At 40.1% G+C, this 21,267-nt stretch overlaps 1 protein-coding gene across 8 annotated transcripts in view; it reads right to left on the bottom strand.

Annotated features, from left to right (window-relative positions):
• IGF1 (insulin like growth factor 1) overlaps positions 1-21,267 on the bottom strand; it is a 147,227-nt gene that overhangs the window by 61,934 nt on the left and 64,026 nt on the right. For 4 of the 8 annotated variants that reach the window (XM_005664198.3, XM_021091140.1, XM_005664199.3 and 1 more), the window contains 1 exon segment: positions 16,364-16,545. In XM_005664198.3, coding sequence (XP_005664255.1) covers positions 16,364-16,545 — 182 coding nt within the window. 8 annotated transcript variants of the gene reach the window in all.

Below are 21,267 nucleotides of genomic sequence, written 5' to 3'. Positions count from 1 at the left end.
TGGGAAGTTTTGTAGTTGATTTAGAATCTGTAAAATTAGAGATATTTTGAGCTGTGTTCAAAGCCTAGCTGTTCCATTTCCTAGCTATGTAAAGTTGTGCAAGTGACAGTCTCTTATGTCTCAGTTTCATCCATTAACTAGGATAATAATAGTTTCTACCTTCTGGGATTAAGGACTAAAGAATTAGAACATAACAGCACTTATAATAGGTCTGGCACATGGTAAGCACTATTTAAATATTACCTATTGTTATTTACTCCTTCACTTTTATGATTATTATTCCATCTTTATTGGAAAGTAACCATCCTTGGATTAAAAATTCTGAGTTCCTTCCTTTGGTGCCACCATTTACCTGCCAACAAACAATGCTATAATCCAAGGAATCTTGAGTTTTGCTTAGAGTAGAAGCCCTGTGATCGTAGGGACTTGTCTGTCTACTCACTGTTTAACCTCATGTCTAGAGCAATGCCTAGAACATTCAGGTACTCATTAAATAGCTATAGAATGAATGGAACAAATGAATGAAAGAGTGAATACAGTGGACCCTCTGATAATGTGCAGAATCAAGTCATTATGCTTTTTCAGTAATTACTATTTTATCCTTGAGTATACTTAAGTAGCAGCATTTATTTAGACAAATAAAATGTAAAATACAATCCAGAAGGAAATGACATTTGCATGCATAAACATCATGTGCTGCTTCTCTTGATTTCACTTATAGTCAGGAGGCCCTCATAGGAGGATGTAGTGGATAAATATTGGTACAGAATGAGGTTCAAGGATCCAGGGTCCCTTTTCTCAGGAACATTTTCCATCAAGACGAAAACCAAGAATTTTTATCATGGTGACTGGCATTTCCACATTCTTTCTTCTGATTATGGAAATGACCACTCAGCCACAGTCAGTGTTAGAAGTTCAGAGATCACTGGAAGGGACCTTGGAGCTTGCTCAGACCTGAGAACTAGAGAGGGTAAGAAGCTGGGGCAGAATCCATTCCAGTCCCTGGAAAGGACACCTATTGGCTAAGACCTTATAGGGATTTGGTAATTTTTCTTATCCTTATTTTTCAGCTTTATCTAGAACATTAGAATTACCATGAAGTCTTTTATAAAAGCAGTTAGCACTTTGTAAGTTGATAGTCAGTATCCTGTACCAACTGAATAGAAGGAAGATGACATCATTGTGTAAACATGTTTATTAAAATATCTAGCTCAGTGGCCATTGGGGAAAAAAACTTGTGAGAGGAAACTGGGCATTTGTATAAGACAGCTTGAAATGCCTTCTGTTTAAAATTCTAGCACTTTTGGAAGTTCTCCTGTGGCACAGTAGGTTAAGGATCCAGTGTTGTCACTGCAGCAGCTTGGGCTGCTGCTGTGGTGAGGGTTCGATCCCTGGCCTGGGAACTTCCACGTACCACAGGTACGGCCCCAAAAAGGAAAAATACCCTGGCACCTCATCCCAAAATCTTGCACAACTTTTACCAAATTCGCTTAATATGCAATTGTTGTACAAAGCATCTGCTGTTAAGCTACCAGTAAATTTGTATTCCTAATCTTACATCTTATTCTGCTTCTGTAAAGGAGTTCTCCAGAAAAATGTAAGAAAAACATAGAGGGCCACAGAATATAACCACTATTGTCCCAAACTCCTGAAACATTTCTGTTCAATTCTCAATAGACCTCTCAATATGGCTCATCAAAACTCCACAGTTGCTATGATTAAAGATTCTACCACTCTAACAAACTGGGTAACCAAATGAACTAAAAGGTCTAAAAATACTCTAATTTGGGTTTTATCTCTTTTTTTTTTTTTTCTGTTTGAGGCATATTGGTTTATAAAAAGAAAATTTGTAAGTATCTGGATAAAGCCCAAACTAGAAAAATACTTCAGGATGAAATAGTAACAAGTTTAAAAAAAGCATGTGAGGTATTTAATTTCTACCCTTCCTCTCAAGCCAAATTAATCCCAGATTTCCAGAAGAAAAAAATTCAGGTATCTTCTGTGCTTCCTTCTTCAAATTCATGAGAGCTGTAGCAAAAAGGATTGAGATTAGCTTGGCCAACTGTATAGAGCTCATCCTTTTTCCCAGCAGAGAGATTCTTTCTTTTCTCTCAAAGCAGAGGTGTAGAGTGTAAAGTCTGAGTGGAGGGATCCTCTGGCCTATTTCTTCTGGGTCTGTCTCGGCATCACAGCGAAGTCATGGACAGAAACTCTCTTGATAAAGCTGACACTGCTCCAAATAGCATGGTTCCCATGCACACAGGCGTACCGTGGAGGCCATTCAAAACCAGCTGGGATGTCGTCTGGTTTGCATTTGGCTCTCTTCCCAGGCTCTCACATGTGACTTCTTTGTTGCAGACAATGACAGTGACAAAACAAAAGCACTCAGGGATTTAGTCTCAGTTGCATCTGTTGCTTTGCTTATTGTCTTAATTTAATGATGCCGGCCACCCTTGACAATGGGTGGCAAGCGGAGGCATGTTGGAAGCAGGCGTCGGAGCTGGCACCCACCTTCGATGCACTTCTTGAAGGGTTATGAAACTGTCCCACATTCAGCCAAGCAAAAACTTTTCACTTCAACAGCTTGTCCAAGACAAACAAACCAGCTGAAACTGTTTCTAGTATGCAACTAGACAGATTTTTGAAAGGAAAACAGTAGTGAGTAAATACTGTTTCCTATTGATACCAGGGAAGGTAAGCGTATTTACAAAAAAGCGTTGGTTCTCTAGCTCACTGGGGTTGGTTGAGGAAATTTACCTCTGAAGGATTCATGAGGAAATAGATTTGATAGGGGTTAATTTGTCATCCGCATTATTATTGCACACAGATATTTAGGAAGCTGGGAAGTGCCCTGAAGGGGTCACATTCCACTGATATCTCTTGGCACACTTTCTGATTAAGATCACTGAGTGCAAATAACAGCAATAATAGTTGAATAAAATTTGCACACACTTTACAGTTTACACAGTAATCTCAGTGAATCTTCCTAACAACCTCCTGAGAGGATGTTTGCATCAGTCTCATTCACAGTCTGAGGCTCCCTAAGATTTAGTGACTTGCTTGAGGTCACATAGGAACAAACTGATAGACCTGGAACTAGTAGTAAAACAATTTATTATCTTAATAAAAGAATAACAGTTCTATCACTTAAACATTTATGTGCTAGGCACCGTATTACAATATGCTAATTGTATATATTTTCTTATTTAATTATCATAGTTCTCTTGGAGATGGGTACCAGTGTCTTGCCCATCTTACCTTTATGGAATATGAAGCCTATAAAGGCTAAACAACTTGCCTAGTTTCTTACGGTGAAGATATGACCATGATTGGAATTTGCACCCATTCCTTCTGATTCTGGAGCTCACCAGTCAGCCAGTCTGCCATACTGCCTCCCAGGAGGTAAAATATTATCTAGTGCCTCAAAGTCCATCTATTTCCAATAATAATAACTGATAATGTCATGAGCTTCCCATGATCCCAGATGGCTCTAAATGATGGTTTAGAGGGTAAGAAAGACTCTAAACCAGGGAAGTGGGTGCCCTCCCTTATCACAATGTGGGCTGAGTCCTATTGGTATGGTTATTGATAGAGGTCTAGTAGCACAGTGTTCATTTGGCAAAAGCTAACCCTGTGGGTATTATAAGCCCTTATAGTCCCCCGGCCTATCTTTATGAGATTTTTGCCTAAGAGTCAGAATCTAAAAGAAGGATAATAGGCCTTTTAAATTTTAGGAAGGAAGCAGTGATATTTTCAATAGACCATGTTTCCAGCTCCACCCACTACAAACAATTTAAGTATTATATGACATAAACTCTAAGGAAAGCCTGGCACTCTATTAAAAATGCTTGGAAAATACTGTCCATCGTGGAATGTTAGCCTATTGTACAGGATAAAGTTCTACCTCAGCATTGACCTTCTCCTAAAAAGTGCAAAACGGAAAAAAGAAAAAAGAAAAAAAGAGCAGTGGATGATTGAAGAGAAGGCCCAGCAGATGTCAACTCTTTACCTGTTGAGGAGGATGTGCTCTAGCTATTTTGCTGGCTTGGCCTGGAGACGTGAAATTGTGGAGGATGATTTAGATGTCTCAGTATCAACTCTGATTATCTCTTTATTTTGGGGGAATCACAAGTTCAAGTTCCAAGAGAGTGAGAGGCCAGTCTTTCATCTCTGGGAGCCAAGCAGAGTATCATGCAATCAACTCAGTGCTTTTGGATGTGACTTTTAAAACCAAAGGATAAGGTATACTTTTCAAGAGATTTATGTTCCTGGTGGAGTCATTGCCTCTTTAACAAGGTGAGAGGTGTATAGTCTGGGCACAGTGGCACAGTGTTGGTCTGCCTAGCCTCTTTAGTTTTTCCAGCAACTCCCTCATCCTATCTTTTACATGGTTATAGTGAGAATGCCCATTTTTTTCCAGTATGATCCATTCCTCTGGCCATAGTGGATTGGCCCCTGACAGGCCCCTCCCATAGCTCAAATGGTGGGGATACCAAGGCAGACCCAATTCCTCGGAAATGAAAGACTCCATTATTGGCCAGCTTTGGCTCAAGAATCGTCTCTCAGTGGCTTTGCTGAACTTTCCTTAAACTGTATTCTAGGATGCTTCCACCCAAATGTCTCTCTCCCTCTGGTTCATTGGGGTCAGAGTTGCATTGCATTCTGATGGCCTCCCCCAGCTTCCCTGAACCTCTCCTATTTCTTTCCACATAGGTATTTCGCCTAATGAAATCCTTTCTCCTAAAATCCAGCCTCACTTCTATTTCTCAGAGGACCTGGGTTTGAATACCTAGCTTGGATTCCAGCTTCCCACACAGAATTCTGTGCCCGTTGATAATCACTACATTGTTTTCTGCTCAGTTTCCTGCTCTGTAAAATGAAAGGGCGGGGTAGAAGCTCCCACCTCATAATGTTGTTATAGTTGCATGTGATCACCCTTACACATTTACCTGGCAGAGGTGTGTGAAAGAGAGCCTACTGTTTCAAGGGCCCTTTTTTTGGTGAACTTGACAGCAACATTAAACAGTCTGTTCTGGCTTCTGAATCCACTCTGCGTCCACCTTCATTAGAGCATTGCTGTGCTCTAAACATTATGTGAATGTTAACTTTCCCACTAAAAATTAAGTTCCTTGAGGGCAGGTAGCATATTTCCTTCATCTTTGTATGTTGCTATGAGCAAAATGGCAAAGCAGGAAATGCTTATTAAAGAGGTTGAAATTTCCTGCAGGAGTGGCAGAGTAGAGTTCAGGTCAATAGCGAGCTTTGCATGCCTTCCTACTTCCTGCTGTGCACAGAGCCACTCCTGTCTCAAACTTAAAATTGGCAGGTTGGAGTAAGTAAATATCAAGGAAGAAATGCAGAAGAGAGAGCGCAGTGCAGGGTTAACACTGGAGTCCAGCTTGAGTTGGGGTTATGGTCTGGCTGCTTGTTAGCACAAAATCTTGGCAAGGTGTTTAGCTTCCCTAGCCCAAGTCTCCGCATCTGTACAATGGGGGTAATTATGGCATTTACCCTACAGGTTAATCATGAAGATTAAATGAGGTGATTCGCTGTAGCCCTTACCACAGGGCATATGCCTAATAAGTACTAGCTATTATTATTGCCTTTTAAAAATAGTTACTGTTGTCAAAGCACATCCAGGCTTGGGTGCTGCCTTTTCTCTGGCTGGCGAAAGAGTAGTGACTTACTGGGTGCCAGGCCTCCCTTAAGTGCTGGGATGGCAGATATATAGCTCTTCTTTCTAGTGACTGCTACGTCACTAGGAATCCCCCTGTTTAAGGAATGTCGTTATACCATCATTATTCACAGATTATCCTGTCTTGACAACTTTCTTACTTGTCAAAGGACACCACCTGACTCTATTCCAATTATTTCAGTCTGTGATGTAAGAAATCACTACCAAAATGGTTGTAAAGCCTGAAAAAGGAAAAAAAAAAAGAAAGGGGAAAAAAAAAAAACTGTTAAGCGGCATTTTCCCTCGCTGGAAAGAAGTATTTATGTTGCCTTTAATAGTCTTGAAGGATGTTGTAAAATACTTCAGGGTTCAGGGCTGCTTAGACTGTTGATTTTATGGGCAGCCTGTTTAGTTAGCTGTTTGTGTTACATTTTTAAATTAAAAAAAAAAAAACTTTAAGCACACTATCTTTCCCAGAGGGAGTTGATTTTGGAATTGCTGAAAGGTTCAAATGTGGTATTTAAAAAAGTGAACACCAGATTCTAGCAGTTTCACTGATATGTGCTAAAGATTCAGCACATTTTTACCTAAAAGCTGGATTTGTCTGTTTTTTTCTCTTAAGCCTCTAAAATGTCATTGTTTCATCTGACATACAGCATAAGCAGTAGTTTATATTACAATATTCTGGGGAGATGCGAGGCTCAGGGTTGTTACCTTTTGGTGTCATTTCAGCGCAATAGTGATGAGTTCAGAGGTTTAGTAGGAAAGGGTGTTACCCTCTTCCACTCATTCTTTGTGTGTGTGACAAATCTGGGCAGAACATTCAAATGCTGTGTTCTAAATTTTCCTCCTCACTGAATTGAGAGAAATTTTGAAAGTTTGGAAGGCTCTTCTGAACTTTTAGGATGAACAAAATAACACTATGACAAGTTAAAGTGATTTGCATCTGTTTGAGGTTGATGGGAGCCTTCGACATATAAAAGTAAACATGCTTGGTGCCAGCCAGTGCTTTTCCAAGACAGAAAATGGCACAACAACAATTCATGCGTGTATACAGTTTTTTTTAAAAATCAGAATCATTGCATTGTGCCAAAAGTACTTTTACTTCCATCCTCGTTCTCTTTGAAGAAGGAAACAAATATCATTATTTATAGAAACAAACCAGAGCATCCAGTAATGGCCTTGGTAAATCAATACTGACATAATAATGTTAAGTATTTATTGATTCCTTTATACTTTTCATTTTCCTAGTCCTTCAATGGTCTGTGAACTATTCGGTCATGCCACACTTACACCCCATGGCATAAATATTGCATGTTCCCAAGTCTACAGTCAGCAATTGATTAGGAATCCTTACCCAGCCCTCAACCTGCCGTGATCTTACTCCTAATCATCTGGAATTTTTGTGTTGCCATACTTGTTATCTACAACTGTGTAAATAGCACATCATCTTTGCATGGATGGCAGAGCTGGTTGGTCTTTGATTACACAATCTCATGGAGTTGGCCAGATAAAAAGCCCTAAGTGAAGGTTTATATATTTTATACAGAATTTTAAAAAAATTTGGAGTTCCTGTCATGTCTCAGTGGTTAACGAATCTAACTAGGAACCATGAGGTTGCAGGTTCAATCCCTGGCCTCACTCAGTGGGTTAAGGATCTGGCATTGCTGTGGATTGTGGTATGGGTCGCAGACGCGGCTCGGATCCTGAGTTGCTGTGGCTCTGGCATAGGCCAGTGGCTACAGCTCCCATTAGACCCCTAGCCTGGGAACCTCTGTATGCCACAGGTGCAGCCCTAGAAAAGACAAAAAAAAAAAAAAAAAAAAAAAATTCAGCATGTGAATCCAAGTATGGAGGCCTGGGCCATTTGGCTAGTTCGGGTTTGATTTAAAATTTCTTGGTCTCTCATTGGGAGCATTGGAGCTATTTTACCAGAGAGAAGAGTTACATTACAATATGTTTATGTAATATAACTATATGTTGATTAGCCTTTCATAGACCTTGTTCTTTATATCACACCTGCCTATAGAAATGCTAATCCTGCCAGTTCAAGGAGCCAAAAAGGACAGTGGAAACCACTATCATCTTTTTCCCAGAGTGACAATGACACGTGCCTGCTCAAATAAATGTATGTTCCTTTATCTGATCCAATGGGAAAAAGTGTATGCCGGCAGTAATAGAGGAAGTTAAAGGTTTATAGTTACAAAAGGGGAAAGTGGTGGAAAAGGCACTTGGCAGTTTTTGCCAGTAAGCCTAGTACCTAAGCGTAGCAGAGGCAGGGGATACTGAAAGGAAGAGCAGCTGGGTGTGCTGGTCCTTGATTGCACTGGTCAAGACTAGAGCTAGTAGTTTCTAAAGTTACAAACTGGTTCTGTGTGAAAAGTTACTGGTTTCTGATTGGAAGTGGCTCAAGTCCCTGGATCCTTAGAAGATGCAATAGAAAGAAATCTAACTTCTTTCTACCCCTTCAGGAATATTTCCTCTATTTCCTGAATAATATTTAGTTTAGAACTAGAACATAAGCCTTTGAGAAGAGAAAGGATTCGTGTATTTTCTCCTGAATAATGATTAATTTTTACAGAAAAATTTATCTACACTTAAAGAAAAGCCAGGAAACTATCTATAATCTTAGAAAAAACAAATCATCCCAAATCCCTAGTGGATGCAACAATGCCTGGTCACAAAAATATAGACACACACACATGTGCATGCACACAGAGAGAGAGAGTAGAGAAAATAATCCCCTTCTCCTCAAAACTACCTGCTGTAGTTGAGTACAGACTGTAAATTGCCACCAGTGGTATTTAGAATTAAAACTAGTTGGAAGGACCTTTAGCATTCTTACTTCCATCAAACTTCGACTTTTTCAAGAGTTAGTTTCCTAACCAATGGGTCTTAAAACTATAACCACATTCGTGAGTAAAATAAAGATAGGAATTTTTGAAAATGTTTTCTAGCTCTTGTTACTTATCTAGCAATAGTCCATTGAGCTGTAATTGAGTTCCTCATGTGGGAAGTTTCTTCGCTGCTCTCTAGAAGTACCAGACATGGACTTAGAGACCCACATCTCTCATAATTTCCCTGCTGTTCTCAATTTCCATTTCTCTCTACTTCAGTTTAAATGTAAATCTATATTTCTAAACTCTCTTTTGGTTGATGGATAAAAATGAAGGAGCACTAAAGTCATCAAAGGTGTCCCTTTCAGGAAGAACTCCAAATACGTGGCTATCAGGGAAAGGTACCCAGATTTCACTTAGGCCCCCCAAGGATGAAGAAGCTGATTTTGGCCTTGCAGGTCTGGAAGTTTAGAGGCCGCTGAAGAACCTTTTCTAACCTTACCTGTTCTTTCCTTAAAAGTGAACTTGCCTAGGTCAATAAATATTGTCAATGATTTTCAAAGGATTCAGTAGCTGGGCTTTTAATCTTTGAGATGAGCATAAAACCTGAGGAATTCTAGAGTGAATATTTTAAGCCTCATAAAGGGCATTCTGCTTCATCTAAAACGATTTATCTTTTCATTGCTACCAAAGGCTTTCACTTTAACTCCAGACTATTAACATTGCCCTTGGATGAAAAGTCAGCTCCCTGTTGTCTAGTAAACATTGCCAAAATCCTTATTCTCTTCACATAAGCAAGTGGAGACAATAGACATCATCTTCCCCTGTGGATGCAGGTGGACTCAAGAAATTGTAAAATTTATGACTTAAGAAAACATGATTTCCTATTGGTGATTATCAGGAAGGAGGTGATCAGGAGAGAGAAAAGAGAGGAGAGGAGAGGCTCTTTGGAGCACATTTCTTTGCCTCCTTTTCCACCCTTACATCCTAACAGCATGCACATTAGAAGCTGTATGAGGTTTTGTTTGTTTTCAAGAGATGTTTGAAAGAAGATCAAATACTTATGAAAGGCACTGGATCGGCAGCCCTAGAAACTGAAATGTCCCGGAAGCTGTGTGAGCCCGGAAATATCCCACATTTTTATTTATTTTGGCAATTTTACTGTAAACTAGTATGAGCTGGAGTTCATGCTACAATTAAATTTTCCTCAGGCACCATGAAATGAAAACACATATTACATTTGATTTTAACTGGTTCAGAAAAATGGTGGTTTTCTGAAAATTCATTCTATGACCTTGAGATAAAAGCTAACAGTTCCTTACATGGATAGCTGAGCTTCCATTGAAATTGGAATAATGCACAGAACTGGGGTTCTCTAGGTTGGAAGGAGTCTTAGGTTATCGAGTTCTCTTTTCCTCTCATATGCTTGAAACACTACCACGTGACTGGAAAGTATTGGTAAGCTTGAGCTTAAAGTTTTGGTGATAGGAGACTCACTTCCACTTGAGGAGACCTATTTCTTTTTCAGATGGCTCTAATTTTAAGAACTAAGTAAAAATAACACCAACTAAAACTGTAATAGTAGTGCTTACTACATGCATGCCAGCCACCATTTTATTTTATTTTTACTTTTTTATTGAACTATACTTGATTTACGATGTGGTATTAATTTCTGCTGGACAGCAGATTGATTCAGTTACAGATACACTTTTTCTTTCTCTCTTTTCTTTCTTTTTTCTTTTTTCTTTTTCTTTTTTTTTTTTTTTTAGAGCTGTACCCACAGCATATGGAAGTTACCAGGCCAGGGGTCTCATGGGAGCTACAGCTGCTGGCCTACACCACAGCCACAGCCACTGCAACACAGGATCTGAGCCATGTCTGCAACCTACACCAGAGCTCACACAATGCTGGATCCTTAACCCACTGATGAGGCCAGGGATTGAACCCGCATCCTCATGGGTACTAGTCAGGTTTGTTACTGCTGATCCATGACAGGAACTCCCTAGATGGACTTTTTATGTATTCTTTTCCATTATGGTTTATCATAGAATATTGAATATAATCTCTGTGCTGTACAGCAGGATCTTGTTGTTTATCCCCTCTATGTATAATAGTTTAAATCTGCTAACCTCAACCTCCCACTCCATCCCTCCTCCAACCCTCTCCTCCTCGGCAACCACAAATCTGTTCTTTATGTCTGCGAGTCTGTTTCTGTTTCAAAGATAGGTTAATTTGTGTCATATTTTAGATTCCACATGTAAATGATATTATATGATATTTGTCTTTCTCTTTCTGACTTACTTCACTTAGTATGAAAATCTCTATTGCATCCACATTGCTGTGAAATTCATTCTTTTTTATGGCTGAGTAGTATTCTATTGTGTATATTTACCACGTCTTCTTTATCCATTCATCTGTTGATGGACATTTAGGTTGCTTCCATATCTTGGCTATTGTTCATAGTTGTTCTATGAACATAGGGGTGCATGTCTTTTTTGAATTATAGTTTGTTTTTTTTTCCTGGATGTATGCACAGGAATGGGATTGCTGGATCACATGGTAACTCTATCTTAAATTTTCTGAGGAACCTCCATACTATTTTCCATAATGGTTGTGCCAATTTACCCTCCCACCAATTTTGTAGGAGGGTTTCCTTTTCTCCACACCCTCTCCAGAATTTATTGCTTGTAAACTTTTTAATGATAGCCATTCTGACTGATGTGAGGTGGTACCTCATTGTAGTTTTGATTTGCATTTCTCTAATTATCAATGATGTTGAGCATTTTTTTTCATGCAGGCACAATTTTAAACACTAAAATATATATATATATATGTATGCACCCACACATAACCTCAATGAATCTTCACAATTCTATTAGGTATATTAAATTATTACTTCATTTGACAGATGAGGAAACTGAGGCACAGGTGAATTACATGATTTCACCAAGGCCATTCAGTTGTTAAGTGAGATAGCCAGGATTTGAACCCAGGTAGTCTGACTCTAGATTATGTACTCTTAACCACTGTGTTTTATTGCCTCTCCAGTCTTTATAGTTCTCCTTCATGCCTCGTATAGTGATTTGCACATTATAGGTGCTCAATTAAAAAAAAGGTTTTCAACACTTTACATATTCCTGTTAGTTTTACCCACAATCATCAATTCTCCCTAAAAGAAAGACTTGAAAAAGTGGAATTTTAAGTGATGATTAATATTCTGCCTTCTTCAAGAAAGAATTGAGGGTACACATAGGTACATAATATTCACTATAAAGTACTCAGCCGGGTGCCACCTTTAGTAGTAGATCTTGAATAATTTCACTTTTGGCTAGAACAGGAAATTCCAAACATGCAAGGCTCATACAAGCATAGCTCCTGTGCCTTCACTTTTTCACTTTGCAGTTACCTCACTGTCTTAGGCAAGAACAAGAGGAATCATTTCATCTCAGCAGTGGTACTTATGTTTATGGTCTATTTCTCTACCACTATTCCCTCCCTATATCATTAAGTTGCCCATCCATCCTCTAATCCATCATTATATGCCAAATATTACTAGGTGCTTAGTATTGATACTAGACAGGAGGCGATATAAAGACAATAATAGAGTCTTCCTGTTTACTTAACTCATATTATTCAGAAATCAGATGTAGGCATTCAAGATGATTTCTTCAGAGTTGATAAGCCCATTGCAAAAGGAAGTAAGTTTTTTTTAAAGTCTTTGCCTTTTTTCCTGAAGGAAGTTCATCATTGGGTATAACTGTAATTTATCCAAAGCTCTGTGTTATAACTGACATCGAATCAGTCATGAATGAAAAAGGTAAGAGATAATCCTCTAAGAAATATTTCCATAGGATACACACTGTTACTTCTTCTGCCAAACTGTGGTCCCTTGAAAAGCCATCTCTGTTTGCAGATTACTCTCAGATGGTAGATACAATACATATTGGCTTATGCCTGAGGAAGGTCCCAAAGTATGGATGTATCATCAGGAGAGCTGAGCATCTCCAAATAAGGTGGCTGGCCAGATGGGTTCAGGCAGCAGCCTTGCTTTTGTCTGTTCTGAAAATCGAACACTCTTTGCAGCCACTTTGTAACCACAGCAGCAGTGCGTTGGCTCCCACTTGGCATATTCACATACTTGTAACTGGACCTTTTCCACCTGGCTTGAGCTTTGGGGATATTCATGTATTATATATTCTGGGATTTCAGTGAACCAAGGAGGAAGGATGATCCTGAAGTAGAAAGCATGACTGGGGCATGAAAGACCAGATAGAAAGTATGTTCCTCTATACCATGACTTCTTCAAAGTAGCTACTTGGATGAAACGTTTCACTTCTTGGGTTAGCCATCTTCTTATGCCAAGTGTCATTATTTGCTTGGCTGAGCTCTCCTCTCTTGCACCCTCTCTCATCCCTTATAATTCACAATTTGAATGATCCTGATGTTTTTTTCCCTTTTTCATTGTGAAGACTCTAACCCTACCATTTAAATCAAGGAAGCTGAAGGAGAAAATCTCTAAGACTCAAATCTGTGATTCAACTTATCTTTTCTTTGCCGTTGGGGAAATTCAGTGACTTTGCTCTCATTTACTCTCTGCCTTCTGGTGAAAAAATATTAAATTAGTGGGAGACTTCATGTGGCCATTTCTGCCCCATCTTTTCCTTCTTTCTTAGTCCATGTTGATTATATGCTCTTCTTTGCAGGCCAGAAGGAGGGTGGCTTAGAACCCAAACCATCTTTACCCATTCCTGGATCTCACTGTTATCTTTAAAATGAAGGGATTGAAGCAAATGATTTGAGTACTCTTACAACTCTAATACAACAAGGCCCTGGTATTTCCATAGAATAGAAACTCATAGGATTTCAGAGCTAAAAATCTAGGGGAGTGTTTGTGTGTGAGACAGGCAGACAGACAGACAGACACAGAGAGAGAGGGTGATTTATAGGTGATAAAATCACAAGGCAGTAGTCAGACATCAGAAGTCTTTGGTTTTGAGCTTAATTTGCACCCTACCCCCACCCCCAGTTTATGTTGAAGTCCTAAACCTTGGTACCTAAAAGTATGACTATTTATTAGACAATAGGGTCTATATACAGATATTTTGGTGAAAATAAGGTCGTTATGATGGGTCCTAATCTAATATGACAAGTGTCCTATAAGAAGAGGGAATTTGGGCACAAGTCAAGGAGACGGACTGAAACAGGTACTTCCCTCAGAGCTCCCAGAAGGAACGGACCCTGCCAAACCTTGATCTTGGACTTCCATCCCCCAGAAATGTGTGAAAATAAATAAATTTCTGTTGTGTAAGCCACCTAGTCTGTGGTACTTTATTATGGCAGCCCTAGCACACTAATATATATTTTATATCTGATTCCAAAATGCAGAAAACCCTAAAAAGGTTCAGTGACCTCCCCTTGTAGGTAAGCTCTCAGGCCTCACAGGCCTTTAAGCAAATACTGGGTGCCCTTTGGCCTGAACTTGACTAGGAAATGCAGTCTCCAGTGACACTGCAGGAAAGGAAATCTGGGGGATTTTATGACACGGTTCAGTCTTGCTGAGAATTTGGGGCTAATTAACTTTGGATGTGCATTGACAGGGAATTCTTCTACAATTCACACAAAATTTTAAAATGCATATAAAAGCCTTGATTTTTATTTTAATTTTTTTCACTTGTTTTTGTGTTTTTGTGTTGGGGGGGATATTGTTTTATTTGCCTCTTTCATAATTTTGTTCTTTTTTCATTCTTGCCACTGTCTTTCTTTGGACTTTCTTGGGCATTACAGTTTTCTTTTCCATTTCTGCATGTTCATTAGCCACCTCCTACAACAGGTTACTTTTCCTCTTTTTGTCACAAGCATTCTCTAGCCCCAGCGGGCCTACTTTTCTTCATTTCCTCTATAGCATATCCCACTTTTCTTTCTCGCTGTCTGCTTCTCTCTCATCCTCCTTGCCTCTGTCTTAGTCCTTCTCTCCTCCATTTTCCTTTCTTGCCTGCGTTCAGTTTCTAGCTCCAGTTTCCCTCCTCTGCTCTTTCTTCTTTCCTTTCATCTGCTGATTTGTTTCCGTCCCCTCCTGCTGTTCCCCTCCTGGGTGTTTCTTTGGCCCACCTTTCCTTCGCCTCTGAGACTTCGTTTTCTTGTTGGTAGATGGGGGCTGATACTGTAAACATCACAAAAATAATTGCATTGAGAACAGGTGGTCCCTTGGTGTCCCAGAAGACAAAGCCTTTGAGTCAGCCCAGAATGTCTAGGCTCCATGAGATGCAGGAGGCAGCATTGGTGCTGGAGAGGTGTCTAGACCTCTGTAACTAGACCTGACCTTCCAGAACTTTGGGACTCATGTCTGACACCACACACCCCCTCCCCAACTAGAAATTGAGAGGCACTGGGCCACCTGGAAAGAAAAAGAGTTAAGCTCAAGCACGCTTTCCAGCCACATTCGCCTAAAAGTTACTTTTGTGGTGCTTGCTCCCTGACTCATCCATGTGCTACTGTGTTTTCTGTGTACACAGTTGTGCCCAGTCCCTTTCCATCCCTCAAGGTGGCTCCCAGGGGTCACATCTCTGCTGAGCCCCCTGGTCCTTCTCCAGCCTCAGATGCAGTTTAGGACCAGGAAGCAGCAAAGGTGTCATTGTGAACAGTGCTCTCATCTTTGCCTTCTGCATGATGCTAGTTTCAACTCCAAAGATTAAAACCACATGTTGCTGGAGTTCCTGTTGTGGCGCAGTGGTTAACGAATCCGACTAAGAACCATGAGGTTGTGGGTTCGATCCCTGGCCTTGCGTAGTGGGTTAAGGATCTGGCGTTGCCATGAGCTGTGGTGTGGGTTGCAGACGCGGCTCGGATCCCGAATTGCTGTGGCTCTGGCGTGGGCCGGTGGCTACAGCTCCAATTAGACCCCTAGCCTGGGAATTTCCATATGCCGCAGGAGCGGCTCAAGAAAAGGCAAAAAGACAAAAACAAAAAAAAACAAAAAAAACCCAAAAAACCACATGTTGTTGTTTTTTTCCTTTTTTTCTCAACCAAGTCCCCAAGGAGACCTGAGAGCCTTTTACTTTCCTTACTCATCCTTCTTTGCTTTCTTTACCTTCTCTTGAGCTCTAATTCTTTAAATTTAATGACTAAAGTGTAATCACTTATATTTTTTTGTTCACTCGTTCATTCAACAAAAATTTATCATGTGATCAATGTGCATTAGATAATTTATGTATTTTCGATGGCATAAATAGTACCTCTAAGACTTGTTTAGTCTAGCTCTTAGTAAGAGACACCTGCAGATTTTGGTCATTAGAAAATTTGTGGTGTTCTTAGAGTCAAACAGAAATGTCTGTTTCTTTACTTGTGTTTGCCACTGAATGTGAATTTCTATTAGTTCCCATTTTAGAGATATTTTTTTCTTTACACCTTTGCAGAATACCAGGGTTTGAAAGGTCACAGACTTTGTACATACAATTACGACAGATGTTAACAGTTGTCTGACACTTAGTTTGTGCAGGCACGTGAAAAGCATTGCATGTGCGTTAATGATCTGATAATGTAGATAGTACCATTTTCCCATCTTTACTGATGAAACTAAGGCTTGGAAGGATACATTATTTGGCCAAGGGCTGTCAGCTGGTGATGGGTGAAGGTAAACCTTCAGTTTTGTCTGATACCAAAGCCCAGGTTTAGTCACTCTTCTCCACCATCTTTTGGTGATCAGAGGTCCAGAGCAGTGGAAGGGAGGATTTGCAATGTGGAGTGATGGAAGAGTTGGACCTCTCAGGGAGAGAACCAGGGGTACAATAACTGTTTGGCACACTCACACTGATAAGTCTCTTGAGGATGGCTGACCCCGCCCAGGCTGGCTTACCTTCTGAGCCTTGGGCATGTCCGTGTGGCGCTGGGCACGGACGGAGCGGGCCGACTTGGCAGGCTTGAGGGGTGCACAGTACATCTCCAGCCTCCTCAGATCACAGCTCCGGAAGCAGCACTCATCCACGATGCCCGTCTGTGGCGCCCTCCGACTGCTGGAGCCGTACCCTGTGGGCTTGTCTGTTCAAATCAAATGCAGAGGGGCCTGGCTTTAGAGTGGAATAATACACTATCGTCACAGTTCCACCTGGCCCCTGCAGACTCTCCTCTTCCCACCTCTTGTCAACCCACACAGTTGTAAGTCAACCTCTTCTTGAAGCTTCTCCAACAATTCCTGACCCTGTAGGTCCTTCTGGGTTCCACTGTTTCTCCTGCAGTCAGTGCCACATTCGTTGGCAGACCTCACTCATCATGCATTTATTTGTGCTAATTCTCCTTAGGTTCTTAATCACCTGTAGTCAAGGATCTTGTCTATGCCCAATCCTCGCCTTTCCTTATATATCATCCTAATTGGGAGGCTGCTAGGTATATTAATTAAAAGATCATGTTTTACATTGTCTTAATCTTTTTAGCACATATGCATGGTTTTTATGCACGGGATGGCTCAAATGTTTGCTCTTTGGCTTAACTTCTTCCATTATAACATCAGACTGAGCATCAGAGCGCTTTCAAGGTCATTCATGTAGTAAGAGGTAGAGCCAGAATTCAATTCAGATTTCCTAGCAAAGCTCAAGTGCTTCATAGAACACAGGAGACCTGGTGTACAACTCTGGACAAGTCAGTTGAGATTCCTGGGTCTCAGTTTACCCAGTTGTAGAGTGTGGTTAATAATATCTTTCTTGTAAGGATCGCTTGAGGATTACATGACATACTATATGAAAAGTATTTAGTGCATCACCTGACACACAGTAGGTCCTAAATAAATTTGGTTTGCTTCCTCTGAGCATCCCTTTCCAGGATCATATTGGGTCTGTGAGTAGACACTGACATTATCGACTGCACCCAGAAGCTTTGGGACTTGGAACTGATGACAATACCAATGGGATGGGTTTCCTTCTATTGCGCTAAAGTGACCAGAGCCGTTCAGTTCTGTTTTCTCAGGGAATAACCACTAGACTGAGACAGAATGAACTAAATGTCCATCTTTCTATTTGATTTTCATTGCCCAGAGAAAACACCATGGGTCAAATTTCTTCTGATATTTGCAAATCAGACCTCTTTACTTGGCAAGTAGGTTTTAGTTTGATTCTATTTTGTCTTGTTTTGATTTGGACATACTTTTTCTGGCTCTAGAATTAAAAGGGGACACAACAAGTTTACATGGAACTTAAAATGTACCTGAATTCTTGGTAAACTTTTTGTCATAACAGAGCTTTTGTTAGACCAAATCTTGCTTATATACCAATACATAAAGCAAAAAAAAAAAAAAAAAAAAAAAAAAAGGAGACTGCTCTGGGCCTGGAAAGGGCAGGGGATGAGATCTCGACTTCCTCTGTCTCCCTTTCCTCCCTTGGGAGGTAGGTGGAAGGCCTGAATTTTCTCCACTGCTGTCTAGGCTTCATGGAAGAAAATTTGTGAACCATTGGCCCAGAAGGATCCAGTTAACCAATGTGACATATATTCAGTCTTAATTCCTGATACAGAAGATAGCATTATATTTTAAATAAAAAATCTTAACATTTGCGTAATAAGGACAATATACTTCAGGATGGAGTTTTGAAAGTCAAAATCCCTGTGTATACTTTGAGCTCCCTGGTTGAGACCCACAGTCATGGCCTGCAACCAAACTAGTTTGGCTGCCTCTTGGATCAAGGGGCCAGACATTCATGGCATCCTCTAGGAATCCAAATGTTTTCCTGATGCTTGGCACAGGGATCTGGGGATGCTTCCTCCCTGTAAGGCAGGTTTATTGTCATTCTTAGGGCAGCTGGGGGTAGAAACTTAGGAAAGGTTCAAGTGTGGTCTCTTTGGCTGGGGTGCATTGCTTTTGCTCAGAGCAAACCCCGTGGGTGCCTCATGGTTGAGGGGTTTGGAAGGGACCAGGCAGCTGGCCCCAGTTGGAGCCTCAGCAGTACTTTCACTTGCTGTCGGAGGATCAATTAGTGCAGAAGACTGTTTCTTCTCCGTCAGCCAGGCCCTGGCAAGCCAGGACTCATCTGGTCCCTTGGGCAATGTAAACAATGTTTTTTGTTTTTTTGTTTTTATAATCTTTTCCTGGAACTATAAATTAGAGACACAAATGGGCTTACATGGTTCTCTCAAATCCACAAAGGACTTTTACATACTTTTTGCTAAGTGGCTAGTTCAAGAGGTCAAAGAGGTCAGCCAGCTGATACACTTTGGTTTTCTCTTGGGGTTGGGAGAGAGGGGAACGGGACTGAGTCTACTTTGAGGTAACTGTCCCCATCATCCGCTGTTAGGTAATGATTGTACATTGCTGAAATGATAAGTTTCTTAATGGGACATAACTGAGATCCATATGTTGACTATAGAATAAGTAATTTGAAGTTTGGAGGCAAGGTGGTAGGAAGTGGTTCCAGAAACTTTCAAACTTGGCTAATTTAGAAACAACTAATTTCCAAGTTCATTCCTATGGGTTGAAGATGGAGAAGGATACAGGCTTTGTGGTTCCAGCCTCTCTAAAGTGTTTCCGTTTCAAGCATCTCTAAAGTAATCTTCCTTCTGAGACCCCTCGTTTCTGGAACTCCTTGCCTGCTACTGGAGGAAGAAAGTAATATTCATCTCAGAATAGTATTAAACGTTGTATATATTGCATATTTCCTTCTTGGTGACAGTCAACAGCCATGAAAATCACCATGGGTCTGTTTCCTCTTGTGAGATAGAAAGTAATCATCAACCTAGCAAAAAATAATATCACACACCAGGCATCTGTTTTGTCACCTCTTAGATGCACTCAGAGTTTGATATAACTCAGTCTAAAAAAATAGCTGTGCTTTTGTAAGTTCATAGATCAGTGAATTTAGGATCAGAGAAATTTAGGACTTTTCTGTAATGCTCTATAAAGAAAGTTTACCTTATGTCTATATCTGTTTTTTAAAAAATATTGTTGAAATACTACAGACTTGGATTTTGCCATAAATGTAACTACCAGTAATCTGTAGCTACCACAATCCTAGAGAGATGTTTTTCTTTGTCTATTTATAATGTCTGCAATGGACTAATTGTACTTCATTGAAAGTACATGAATATAACAAGTGTTTATCTTGACTTTTAAAGTTTAATTGATCCTTTGAAGTGTCTTATAGACTTGATTTCTGGTTCTACATTAAGATATTTAATTAAAAAATCATTTCTCACCAACTGAGAGGCCAGAGTTGAGGGTCAAAGTTTTGCCCTTTATCTTCGATGCCTCGTGTTTCTTATTTTTCTTGAATCAAAATAAAGATATTTGTTGCTGTGGGCTAAAACTAGGAGCCTAATACAATGTGGTTTACTAGGAAAGCAGTAACATTATTTGCTCCAGTATCAATTTTGAGGAAAATAAAGATTTTAATGATGTCTAAATTGCCACTCTTGTCATTATGAGTAATTTTTAAATGAGATGGAATGAATTGTTCCATCCTTGCCTTTAAAAAAAACTCCTCATTAGGCACTAAGTAATTATGCTCCAGTGAGCTCCAGAATTGGAAGGTGAAATAAATGCTGGATTAATATACAAGAAAAAATACGTCTAACAATTTGAACTCAAATGTGTTAAAAATGGGACTGCTTATAAAGGTAATGCACTTCCCATTGCTGGAAGCAGTTAAAGAAAGACTGCATGAACACCTGTCAGAGATCCTAAGAGCATAGTCCTGTATTGAGCACAGTGTCTAACTACTATAGTCTTCCTATTCCGAATATTCTGCACTAAGTAAAGAAGTGGAGGAGAAAGCTCCCAACCAAATATTCAGTATGATTGGAAGTCATTTACACTGTATTCAAGAAAGAAGTCCAAATTTAGAAGGTTAAAATTTGTTTTCTCTCTATCATTTGAGTTCCCCAAGATGCTCAAAACATTTTTCTTTACAAAATATTATAACAGAAGACAGGTGACCGGGATAGTCCTTTCTAAAATTGGGTATGCTCCCAGAGTTCTGCCATACTAGCATTGTGAAGTATCCATATACTCACTCAATGGTTATAGTGATCAAGCATGTATAGAATTTCACAGAATTTTCAGAGTTTCCATTGTGGCTCAGTGGAAACAAACCTGACTAGAATCCAGAGGTTTCGGGTTCTATCCCTGGCCTCACTCAGTGGGTCAAGGATCTGGCATTGCCATGCACTGGTAATTGTGGTAAAGGTTGCAGACGTGGCTCAGATCCTGAGCTGTGGCTGTGGTGTAGGCCAGCAGCTGCAGCTCTGATTCGACCCCTAGCCTGGGAACCTCCATATGCTTCGGGTGCAGCCCTACAAAAAAAAGAGCGAGAGAGAGAGAGAGAATTCACAGGATTTTCTTTGCTGACAAAGTCTTGACATTGGAAATTGATATATTTACGTATTTATTTTTCAGTAGGTTTGTTCCAGATCATGTAAACCAAAGACAGCTTAGCAGATAAGTTGGCTGCCACCTAACCTAAGCCTTGAGTCCTCGAGAGTAGACATAAAGTGCTGTCCCAGTGCACTGCTCTATCTTGAAAGTTGGCCAACAGACAGAATTCCAATGATTAAACAGCTGGCTTCTATAATAATAGCACTTCCCTTTAAATAATGCATGGTCCGTGGAGTAATTCAATAATCTTCAGGGCAAACTTGCTAGTTACAAGAGTTTGGGGCAGAATCATGGTATCATCAAAACCATGCCAATTAGCTGAATCTCACAATCTGCAATGGATGCAAGCAACTTGCTTTCCTCCGTCTCTGAAGGAGAAGGTGTAATATTGAGATTTAACTGGGGTC

This window comes from Sus scrofa, chromosome 5, assembly GCF_000003025.6.
Source record: "Sus scrofa isolate TJ Tabasco breed Duroc chromosome 5, Sscrofa11.1, whole genome shotgun sequence".
Classification (NCBI taxonomy): domain Eukaryota; kingdom Metazoa; phylum Chordata; class Mammalia; order Artiodactyla; family Suidae; genus Sus; species Sus scrofa.
Note: the sequence above shows the minus strand (reverse complement) of the source record. Positions and strands in the feature narration are given on the sequence as shown.